This window comes from Rhinichthys klamathensis, unplaced genomic scaffold (genome assembly GCF_029890125.1).
Source record: "Rhinichthys klamathensis goyatoka isolate OS25496 unplaced genomic scaffold, OSU_Roscu_1.1 h1tg000230l_1, whole genome shotgun sequence".
NCBI lineage: Eukaryota > Metazoa > Chordata > Actinopteri > Cypriniformes > Leuciscidae > Rhinichthys > Rhinichthys klamathensis.
In genome coordinates, this window is record NW_026606754.1 from 1,918,347 (window position 1) to 1,931,029 (window position 12,683).

The 12,683-nt window shown below is 39.0% G+C and overlaps 1 protein-coding gene across 4 annotated transcripts in view; it reads left to right on the plus strand.

Moving 5' to 3' along the window:
- The first annotated feature begins 2,060 nt into the window (after positions 1–2,060).
- The window catches only part of gria3b (glutamate receptor, ionotropic, AMPA 3b), a 180,644-nt gene continuing 170,021 nt past the window's right edge, over positions 2,061–12,683 (plus strand). For 2 of the 4 annotated variants that reach the window (XM_056265209.1, XM_056265208.1), the window contains exons 1-2: positions 2,065–2,292; positions 2,748–2,906. In XM_056265209.1, the coding sequence (XP_056121184.1) occupies positions 2,214–2,292; positions 2,748–2,906 (238 nt within the window). In that variant the 5' untranslated portion in view covers positions 2,065–2,213. Of the gene's footprint in view, positions 2,293–2,747; positions 2,907–12,683 lie in introns of all 4 variants that reach the window. The other 2 variants (XM_056265210.1, XM_056265211.1) reach the window with 2 other exon arrangements.

Here is a 12,683-nt window from a genome sequence, read left to right on the forward strand (position 1 = left end):
GGATCCTTCATGACCACACAACATATCACCTGTCAAACGCATCTCATTCAATAAACCACCAGACAGGTTCAGAAGCTTCGCGATTGGTTTTCACAGACAAGAGAATCTCTACATACTGTATGTTTTAATTGTTCGTTTGTTTATTAGTTGTACTGACCCATTTTGTAACACTGTACATGATCTTAGGAGATGTTGGGGAATTATCTTCTCTGCTTTGAAATGAACTAGTACATCTTCTTTATTACTCATCTTGGTGAGCACATTGATTGCAGAATTGCTGTTGAAGGGAACTTGCAATGACGTTTCCCTTTGCAATGCTGCACTGGGGGCACAAGCCAATTTTAGTATCAATAGCTAAAGCCTTGTCTGTCTGCAGTGCAATTAAAAACTCAATTTTGGTAGAGCTTTGCAGCCCACGATAAATGGAACTGTCATCCTTGAATTGTTCTTCCGACTGACAAAAATACACTGAGGATAGGCGATGCAAGGATATACGTGCCTTAGTTACAAATCTCAAAGAGTCTCAAATAATGTTCATAGAGTGTATATTATATTGTAATTGTATGTTATAGATTAATGTGTAAATATAGCTTTACAATTATTGGTTGGGACAGGACACAGTTGCATGCAGTTACACAGACTTACACAGCAGTCAGTCACTCACTCACTCAAGTAAACACACAGTATTGGACACAGTAAAGTAGGGAAACTGTTTCACTTCATTAATCTACAATATACGAAATCGCATTTCATTTGACAGTAAAATATATCCAGCACCATGGACAGCAGCCCTGCTCAATAATAGCTGCAGTGTAAAAGGGTCAACAATATACTGGCTCTCTGCTGAGTCCATATGCCTTCGTGCATTCTCTTAATTCGGGATTGCTATGTTTAGTAGTTCTCCTAAGGTGACGTTCACAGTGCGCGTCTGCCATGTTTTAATTGGGGTTGAAAGAAACTAGTGGTCTGTGCAAACACACTCTGCGTCAAACGGCCGTTGCGTTGCGTCTCTGTGGTTTGCGCGTTGGTGTCGCGTTTTTAGACGGCCTGTCCACAGCTCAACTTTTAAAAACACTTATTGAAACCGCCGTTAAACGGAATAACGCGTTGTTCATCCAATCGCGTTCAATGACGCTGTTCCTAACAAAGCGATCGATGGAGCTACATTTAAGGGGCTTCATCATGTTACGCGTCAACGCCTCCCAAAAGAGTTCGCGAGAGCGCAGAACTGCAGGGTTCTCTGGCTATGTAGATTACATTGAGCGTTAGTAAATGAACACACCTCATACATCAAAGCGTTGTGTTTTTAATTAAGGTAATTACATGTGTTAAATAAACTGCATGAACCCTTGACATGCAGCTGCTGAGGTCATTTATCATGACATTGCTCGCCTTGAGGCTGGTGGTTTTCCACCTTCCTTTTGATAATTTCAGGATCATGATGCATATTCTCATGAATAGTGAGAATAACCTCAGGTAGAATACGTTTCTTACTTAGTCATGGTTTTATCTTTAAGCAGTACAGCATAATTCTGCAACACATGACCAACACCAGATGGGTTACATCACAATACATCATATTCTTTAAAAGTTTGCGTCAGTCGGTGAGTAGACTATATCGACGGAAGCTAATAACATATCAACCTTACGGTTACAACGTTTTTGAAATTGTGTATGATGCGCATTAAAAACGCATTTCCTTTATTGTATTAATGTATTATGCATTATAAATGTGGTTACGGTCATTCGTGAAAGAAATCGCATTCTAATGCATTTTGATAAGCTCTATAATGCATGCATTAATCATATACAGGCTTCATAGAAAGTGTTACCAAATCTCCTTCTTCTTCAACGTCAGTTCAAGTTTGATCAATATCGCCCTGCTGGTCCAATGAAGGAGCCGCTCGCGCTCACTCTGAATATGATGCTCTCAGTCGCCTCGACCATCTTCAGCACCAGTCTCTCTCTCTCTCTCTCTCTCTCTCTCTCTCTCTCTCTCTCTCTCTCTCTCTCTCTCTCTCTCTCTCTCTCTCTCTCGCTCTCGCTCTCTTTCTCTCAGTCTGTCTTTCTCTCTCTCTCTCTCTCTCCCCACATGCAGAAGAATTGTTCTCCATGAGTCGCTCCGCTTCACTCACGGCTGGATTTTTGCGTTTATGATTCTCCTCAAACAGTTCGTTTTATGAGGCTTGATTTTTTTTGAGGCAGGAGAGAAAATGGCTCAAAGCGCGCTGCTTTTTTTATTATGGCTATTCGGCACATCTCTCGCTGGCTTTCCCAATCAGATCAACATCGGTGAGTCCGTCCGGATACGCTTGCCTTTCTTTTATCGCTAGGCTTTGTGTGTGTCGATGTCTGGTTTCGATGCATATGCGTATATGCATGTACATGGGTTAAACGAAGACGTATTGCTTGCTGTATTAAGTGCACCACTAATACAATCTAAGGAATAATCACAAACGATACCAAACACAATAGGCATAACTAATAAAACGATTATGATTGTTTATGTGAAATGTTTAGGTTTATATTAATCTGCATGCATGCCAGCTATCAATCTCTTTTCATAAACTTGAGAGAAAGTTCCTTCCTACGAATGGATGCGAATCAAACTGAGTCCACCAATGTGTCTGGAAGGATTTGACTCTCTATAGTGCTGATTTAAGCCAGTTGTTTTATATTCATACAGTCTCTGTATGCATGAAATCTGTGCATCATATTTGATCCATTGCTGTTTGGTCTTCATAAAGGTGGGCTCTTCATGCGTTCCACCGTGCAAGAACACAGCGCTTTCAGATTCGCTGTGCAGCTCTACAACACCAACCAGAACACGACTGAGAAACCCTTCCATCTCAATTACAACGTAGATAACCTGGAGTCATCCAACAGTTTCTCTGTCACTCATGCATGTGAGTACTACGAGCTTTATTGCTTCAACGCTGCTTCATATCACCGACTGAACGAGCCGGGGGAATAATTGTCCTATGGTTAATTTTCATCCTCGTCCATTGGTAATAAAGCAGTCGGTTTTTGATGGATTTCAACTCGATGCAACATTCGAACGAGTGGAGAACCACTGTATCTAACAGGGGGTTCTGCAGTGAACAGTTTCTATTACCCCATATATTATCTCATAATCTTTACTGTAATGATCCAGTTAGTGCACAACCTACTAACATCATGCCTCACTGTGGAGCTCACGTGAAATGTATTGGTAATGATTGAATAGCTTAATAATGATAATAATAACATACAGTAGCACAATATAATATAAGAGCAAAACAGAAACTCAAGAACAGAACAGACAGGGTTAGATTCAGAAGAGTGTTGTGACACTCAGAGATGTGTGTTGACCGGGGTTTGGAGTCGGGATAGGGTGGAGAGGTCAGGGAGGGACCGTGGGAGAGGATTTCATAGTTTCAGGTCCATATGAGCAACAGAATGGAACAGAACAGAAACTTCTGATATTTATCAAAATTCTTGCTTTTCCCTTCAGTCGCCGTGGATGGCTTCACCGCTGCGCTTGCTTAGCACATGACAAGTCGTTTTGTGTTTCTGCTTTGATGTTTTTGTGATCGAATCGCTTTGTAATTATGACCGTTCTTTTGCGGCATCCATGCTTGTCCAGTCTGATTTGCAAGTGAAAGTGTTGCAATGAGAGGATGAGCATTCGGTGATAGAAGTGCTTTGTGGGCACAGTCTGTCGGTATTTCTGAGTCAAAATCACTTTGAATTCAAAAGCAAGTTCCCTTGGCAACGCTGAATAACCCCAGCTCTGTAGAAGTACAGATAGGTGTGAGAGAGATGGCAAGATTACACAACCTGAGATTTTCATGGAATTGTTGGAGAGACAAAAACAAAATATTCTGTTATTTGAGACTTGAATATTTCCTACCAGACTTTCAACACTCACTATTCAACTTTTTGCTTAAATAGTGGTCGACCAATATTGATATATAGTTAAGAATATATATATACTTTCTTAACTAGATAGCAATATTGGTATCTAGTTAAGAAGTTTCAGTGACAGAAATGAACTTTTCCATTAAGGGATGATATTTAGATGTATTTACACAGACTGTTTAACTATGAATGCATTTACAGAGCAATTACAGCCGCATAAATAATGTTACGCAATTACGTTTTTATTTAATATAGAAATATGAACTGCTGGAAAAAGATACTTTAAATACGAAACTAAAACCACCAGTAAGTGGCAGCAAGTCATTGATTTATTCATTCAATTAATTCGTTCAAAACGGCTGATTCATTGAGGAACAAAACACAAGTCTGTTGATCGGATAGGGAACTAGTTTGTTTTGGGCAAAAACAGTTGACATCGACAATATTGTTTATAAAATGTACATCACTTAATATTAGCCTACATATGTATTCATATATGTATTAATTATATACCATTGGATAAAGTTTAACATTGTGATGATCTTAAAAGGAGGACAAATGGCCACCTTTAGGTGAAATGACCATTTCCGTTGGCTAATACCTTTAGAAATAGCTAGATTTATCATGTTGTCCAATATATACACAACCCATTTTCATGGACATTTTTTATCTTTTTATTTTTTTTATTAACAGGCAAGATGTCAGATCGACCAAAATCACACTTTGTAGTATAATATGAGCTTTAAAGGAACAGTTCACCCAAAAATGAAAATTGTGTCATCATTTACTCCCCCTCAAGTTGTTTCAAACCTGTATGAGTTTCTTTCTTCTGCTGAACACAACAGAAGATATTTTGAAGAATGTCGGAAACCAAACAGTTGGACCCCATTGACTTCCATATTATGGAAAAAAAAAATACTATGGGTCCATCAACTGTTTGGTTACTGACATTCTTCAAAACACCTTCATTTGTGTTTAAATTCATACAGGTTTGGAACAACTTGAGGGTTAGTAAATTCGGACATAATTTTCATTTCTGGGCGAACTAAGTATAAGATATACAGCTGTCTAACAACTGACAACTGTGATATCCAGCGAGCCCTTATAATGTGAATGTATATATGTAACATTTGTACTTGTCTGAGCACATTTACTCCAGCAGTTGCTTTCCTCGTGCGTTGACTTCAGTGCTGTAGTGATGTGGTAACCTCAGCAGCCGTGTGGATTTCTAAAGCTCTCCTCAACCTCTGCAGTGTGGTCTCATTAACAAACAGACCTCATATTGCTTCACTGCACTGACTGCCATTGGGATCTACACATAGGCAGCCAATCAAGCCCAAGTGTCAATGTGGTAAAGGAGGCGCGAATCTCTGCGTTACGGTGTGTCGAGCGGCGATCACGTACTAATGAGGTGTCTGCACTGATAAGAGCACAGGCGTTAAGAAAATGAGTGAATAAATAATAGATTACATTGTTCTAGCAACACTACACGTCCCTGCATTGAAGATGCACAGTGTTGGGGAGAAGGAAGATGGATTTTAGCAATCCTAATAAATCGAGGGGCACAGTAGTCCTGAGAGAATCCCTTACAAAGCATCTAGAAAATGATCCGAGACTGTCCATAACGTCTGACGCTAATGCCGGTGTCATTTTCAAACATGTAAAGGTGTTAGCTGCCATTTTGATTTTACAAAAAAAAAAAAAATAATTCAACAAAAAAAAGAGGTATAAATGAACATATTTTGTATGATTTCGCAATGACTTAAAACCAAATAATTTAGATGTTCTTTTTTTTTAGGCTGCCATTGTTTTGTGTTTGACTGAATTGATGCAGCGCAGCATCTTACTTTTTTCTTCCACAAAAAAAAATCACTTTTGCATATGCCATGAAAAGCTCATGTGAACAGTTGACATATTGGATAATCATTGACTTTGTTTGGTTAATGATTATTAGCCTCATACGAAAGCACATGCCCTGTAGCCACTGTAAATGTTAGTAGTTGTGTTTTTTGTAAATGTCAGTGCTCTTAATTAGAGGTATCCATGATGACATTTTAGATGGAAAAATGTAACACAAATTCTTACTTACTGTTAGAACAACTGATGGTTACGGCTTATTTTGATATTTCCCTTTAGACATTCTACTAACAATAAGTAACTTTGGATCTACAGTACATGTCAACTAACTCAAACTAGAGTATTAGTAGACTGTTAGGTGTTAGTGTTCGTGAGATGCGTTGACGTAGTTGCAAAGTGACTTATAGTCAGTAGAATGTCTGTTAGGTAGCATCAAAATAAAGCAGATATTATAGGGGACCTACTGTATTGAGCAAAATTCACTTTTACATTGTGTTTGAACATACATGTGTGTTGGCAGTGTGTGTACACAACCACGCTATAATAGTAAAATTCAACCCACTCCTTTTTTTTAATCCCCATAAAAATCTATTCAATGTGACGTCACATGGCTCCGGCCCCGCCCACAACTGCTGACAGACTCCGCCCTATTAGCATAGACCCGCCCTCAGTGAGATGTACACAGTCCGCCATGTTTATCTCCTCGCCAGAGCATTTAACAGCAGACTCAAGTAAGAAATGTCTTCTTATTAAAGCTACTAAAGTTATTCAATGAAGAGCAGTGAGTGATTTTCTTTTTTTCTTTTGTTGTTTGATTCATATTAACAGTATATATAGCAATATGGCCTGTATATTACTCTGCTGTCACTTTAATACACAGATCTAATATACACATGCGATTTCTTTCCCTGCTGTTTACGTTCACAGACATTACCGACTGTTTATGTGAACTTTGTGTGTTTTTGAAATCACCTTGTGTATATTTGATAGTTTAAGCACATTAAGACGTGAAAGATAACTTAGTTTAACACTCGTTTCAGCGCTCAGAAATCCATATATCAGAAGTTTAGACTGATATGGCTTAAAAACACATATAGATGATAAACTTTCATGATGATGAAGAACTGCAATGTCACGTGAGCGTGACCGCGATAGAGATGATAATCAAAACCAAACAGATGTTTAGTTTTTGGCGTGGAGTATCCGAGGCACGAGCTGGACAGGCTCCGCCCTCTTCTGGATATGGGGGCGGGGACCAGCAGCTCATTTGCATTTAAAGATACAAGCACAAAAACAGCATGTTTTTCCTTCCACTCAAAAATGGGCGTTTACAACATGGTATAATAAATGATCTGTGGGGTATTTTGACAGACACACAGACACATTCTGGGGACACCTGAGACTGATATTACAGCTTGTAAAAAGGGGCATAATAGGTTCCCTTTAAGCAGACAGACTAACACTCTAATGACTGATAGTTGATATGTAGTTGCAAAATGACTTACAGTTAGACGAATGTGTAAAGGGGACCATCGAAATAAAGCGCTACCCAAATGATTTTCTACAACCACTGAGAAACTGTGCAGAGTGAAGAAGTGCTTCCATTACTCCTCAAACGTGACAGCTACACTTTTCGTTTTGCATTTCAAAAGCGGCATGAAAGATCTGAAGCTCGCTGAATAAAATCTTCAAATCGTTGCGGCGCTGAGTGTGTGTAGATGACGCCATGTGCTAAAGTTGTCACAGTCGTTTCTAAGTGTTTTCCTTTTACCCTTGTGGAGATTTGTTTAACAGCAAATCAAAAATGCACTGAGGAAGCGCGGAGAAATGGCCCTTTAAGGATGGGAAAAGTTTAAATGCTGCTTCCAAAATGTGTCATATTCAGCTGAATTAGTGCAATGGCAACTAGATTGTACATTTTCCAAAGAAAGACGCATTAGTATGCAGTTGCTAGGGTGTTCTGGGTGGTTACTATGTGGTAAGCTAGTAGGCCCTGGTGTTATATGAGCAGCAGTCATGCTTGCTTTAACTAATTATCAGTGTAAATTATGTTTGCTCTTGCCTTCACATGAGGAGCAGAAGCTTGCAATGTATTCACCATTTATTCTTCTCAAAAAATGCCTTACCTAGTATCATGCATAATAGGTTCCGAGTATAATTTCGTGGTTCACTTGTCTTTAATGTGACACTGAATTGAAAATATGTGTAATAAAGATCCAAAGTGAGACATAAAGCTTTACGAATGGCAAATCAGTGTAACATTTCTTTAGTCTCCATGAAACATGTTTCAATATTTCATTTTTCGCCTTGCTTTCCGTGCTGGTTGCTCTATATAAAATCAGCGCATATTAATTTAATTCCGTCACATGGGAGTAGATGTCTTTTAAGGTGAATCTATTTAAGGGAAGCGATGTTCCTCCAAGGCTGGAGAAGCGTCACATGTCTCTCCCTGTAAACCTTCATTAGGAACAGTAGCCCAGAAGCCCACTTTCACAGCAGGCTGGAACGCAAACAAACTTTCAACACAGAATCATTTGTTCTTTCCACGTTACTAGCTTGGATTCAAGTAAACAAGACCTTATCAGCGTCTTTCTGCCTATTCGGCTGATCGGATGTCGCCCCAAAGAGATTCTCTTTACTGTAAATTCAATACACTTGGACAATCAAAGTGGAAAAGGAATGTCTGGGAAGAAGTCGCTTCGCAAGTTGTTGTTTTTGGTTTTATCAATTATATGTTTTTGTCTATCTGATATGAGTACTGGCATTGAAAAGCAATTTTGTTGTTCAACTGCTTTGCTGTCAGGTTATCAATCAATCATTTAGGCAATTGCTGTTCACAAAGTGACAATGAAGCAAACCAATGTTTATGAATGACTGAGCAAAGTAATGAGACTGCTTCTCAAATTGTTCTAGTTGATTGTACTCTGAGATTACATTTTTGGCCGTACAATTGTTTTTTTGTTTCTAATGATTTTGAAGTTATATATAGTCTGGGGACGTTTTGATGAGATTTACAGTTTCTTTATCCTGGAAGAAATATCATTCTGGGATAGGTCATGTTTCACCACAAAACCAAAATAAAATTTTGTGCACAATAAAATGATTATGTAATTTATGGAAAGGACATTTTTAGTACCCTTGATATTTTGGTATTATGACTGTTATTTTATTTTCATGACAGATAATGCATTTCGCCCCAAATTCTCATTAGCAAAAAAAAAACAAAAAAAAAAACCTTTATATATATATATAGATATTTGCATTAACAAGCAGGTATATACTCACCGGCCACTTTATTAGGTACACCAGTTTACCTGCTTGTTAATGCAAATATCTAATCAGACAATCCCATGGCAGCAACTCAATGCATCTAGGCATGTAGAAGACCTGATCAAGATCTGCTGAAGTTCAAACTGAGCATCAGAATGGGGAAAAAAGGTGATCAAGTGACGTTGAAAATGCCCAGCCAAAAAAAGTGTCTGTTTGGATTTAAGGCAAATGCTTAAGAGTCTATGACTGGATCATTATTGCAGTGATGATTATGTTTCCAGCAGTTTCAGTGCAAGAGTCCGGCTCTCTGTAAAGTCTCCTCCAGAACAACCCAAAGACTCTCAGTGAATTTAAGCTCTGGATTCATGTGTGTGAAAATGATTCTTCATGCAAACCATTCTTTCACAATCTGAGTCTGATGAATCTGGATATTGTCATCCTGGAATATGAACATGATGTGTCTTCATACATGGTTGTTTAAGAAATGAAAAGCATCAATTAGAGTTAGAAGAACTGTTGCCAAACACATAACATGCTAGAAACATAATAATCACTGCGATAATGATCCAATCATAGATTGCCACATCAACAGCCACTTTTTATTTTATTTTGACTGGGCAATGTATACATAGTTTTCTATTTGTAATGAAACCTGAACTTCTAAAACAGAAACTGGCATTCATTGTGATTGTACATTCCTCTCTTGTGTTTTATTTTACACATTATATCAAGGTGTCCTTGTGACAGTGTTATTATTCATGTACAGAAGAATGTACTTTTGAACCAGCCACGTAATGGTCAAATAGAGCTGCTTGTACACCAAAGACAGCGCTGTCAGAACTGTGCCACACACGCACAATGAAATGGCCATCCGCTGCAAAATGTTCTGGCAGAAATGCAGGCCTCACAAAAATAATAGAATAAATAGACTCAAAATGACATTTCACCTCTACCGCCTATTGACGGAGACAGATTTCTGAGTCACTGAAGTACGTTGAGCACAACAAAGTACAAAGACTGCTAAAGCCCGGGATAAGAGCGATATTTGCCATAGGGAATCAGCTGTGATGTGTACTGTGAAGACAGTATGCGCAATATGGCCACTGCGACGGCAAAGATTTAAGCATGTTTTGTTTGCATTAATTCAGTACCCGAGTACATTCTGCATTCTGTCACTCCTCCCGGTAATGAGAAATGAATCTTCCCAGACAGCATACGTTATTTCCAGGAGAGCGGAACGTCTTTATGCTTGCAGAATGCAGCATATTTGAGATTTTAACGTATTGCACTTAATAGACCGCATCTGTTGCAATTGCAAATATTTACATTTTGACTCAGATTTTATCTTCTAGTGTTTTGGCCAGTCACAAGTTTGTGTTTGTTTTGCCACGGTGAATCTAATCCTTTGTTTTGTTTGCTGCCAATTTGAGTCTTAGGCAAAAGCGTCAGTTTTGCAGCGAGAAGTTTCGAGTGTTTTGCTTTGTTTTGTGCTGCTCGTGGTGGATGTATCTGCCAAGACGCATGCGTTTTCCTCCCAGTCGCTGATTTGCGTTCGGGACATGGTTTTTGCTTTTGTACCTCGTAGTTTTTGTGCAGAACTTTTGGTTTTTAACTGTGGTTTTCTCTGGATGTGTTAAGTAGAAATCGCTTTAAAGATGTGTTTAAAGAGAGATTTTTACCCTCCAAAATTCTCTGAGAATTTAAAACTAACTCTGAATGCTATTTCAGTGAGATTTCCATTTCTCGTCGTGTAGCAGGGCATTGTTAACAGCTGCACTACCTCAGAAAACTCTTTTAGCTTGAAATTAGACATGTAGCTAAATCATGAGGTGGAATCCATTCTCTTGATTGGAATATGAATCAAGTTGTCCTACCACTGCTTATAAAATTGCCATTCTGTGATGGGATCAATACAGCCAAACTGATATCAAATTGCTGTGCCTTGTTATGCTTTGTTCTTCCGTGAGTAAATAAGCACACGTTCACTGAGATTGCAATTTTATGAGATGTGCTTTTTCTATTTGGCAAAAATGTTTTGCTTATCATGTCTGGGCCAGCACTGCTTGTGATAAGACAGAGCTAATAGCCTCCGGTACGTTTGACTGAGTAAAAGTCCATTTGAGTTTTGTTTAGTCAATTAGCCTATAGCTAAACTTGTGGTATTTTGCATGGAAAAAAAAAGGCATTTCTCTGTCATGTCCGTTTGGGTTTTGGTTCCTGCTTATTGGTTAATGTTTATGTCATGTGATTCCCTGTTTCCCTCAAGTGGTTCCTGTGTTATGTTTGCATTGGTTTATCATCTTGATGACCCTCAGGTGTATCTTGTTAGGCATTAGTTATTGGCTGCGTCCGAAATCACATATGGCGCTTTTCCACTACACAGTACCAGCTCGCCTCGGCTCGGCTCGACTCGACTCGCCTTTGTTTGGTTTTCCACTGTGTAAAAGTTGTACCTGTAACTGCTTTCGGGTACTTTTTTTCGTACCACCTCCGGCGAGGTTCTGAGCGAGCTGAGGCGATTCTAAAATGTGACGTGAAAACAATGCCGACTGCTGATTGGTCAGAGAGAATCGTCACTATTCACTGCGTCATCATTGCACGCGCCAGATGGAGTATCCAGAATAACCCCGCCATTTTTAAATAGTTTGGCCAGAGATAGTTACTAAACTTACTACTATTATTATGGCAACTCGGAAGAATACGTCGTGGTCATACGAGGAGGTGCAGACATTCCTTTGTTTGGTTGCCGAAGAGAGGATCCAGCGAGAGCTTGATGGGGCAACGAGGAACGAAATGCGTCGCTATGACGACCGGGTACTATTTGTGGCGGTACTTTCTGCAATGGAAAACGGAGCGAAAAGCGAGCCGAGTCGAGGCGAGTCGAGTTGGTACTGGTAATGGAAAAGCGCCAATAATCTCTTGAGTAGGTACTTATTTTGAATAAGTAATTACTTCATGAACGCTAAAAAAGTATGTTCTATAGTATGAGTGTGTGTGTAGTCATTATCACATGACCTACCAGCGTCAGTTGTGTTGCTGTGTTGTGGTACTTTTCTCCTACTCTTTTATAAGTACCGTGAATTCGGATATACTTCTTTTGTCTCATACTGTTTTTCACCTACTATATAGTAGGGAAGTATGCGATTTCGGATGCAGCCTTTGAGTATTTAGGGTGCATTCACTCCATGTCATTATTCCTGTAGTTACGAGATTTCAACTCTGCATATTCATATTGGCATTGATAGTGTTGGCATAGAAATGCATAATTCCCAGTCGAAGAACATGAACAGTTCTGAGAGGAACATCACATGATGTCATCTCGAAATGACGGTAACTACGGCGTGGCGTGAACGCAGCATTATAGCCCTGGTGTTTCCAGCTTTGTTTGTATCACGGTGCTGTCGGCGAGTCTCTTGTTTGCCGAGTCAAGTCTTTTTTTATTTTTGTATATGTTCTATGGGATAATAAACTGCACTTGGTTTACTGCACAAGTTATTAAAGCTGTAGTATGTCATTTTTTGATGCTAAAATATATTTTTCTTAAAGTCAGCATCAAATCAAAACTGACCCTATGGAATGATAAACTTTAATCAGAATTCGGACATACTTCTTTAGTCTCATACTGTATTTAGTCTACTATATAGTAGGGAAGTATG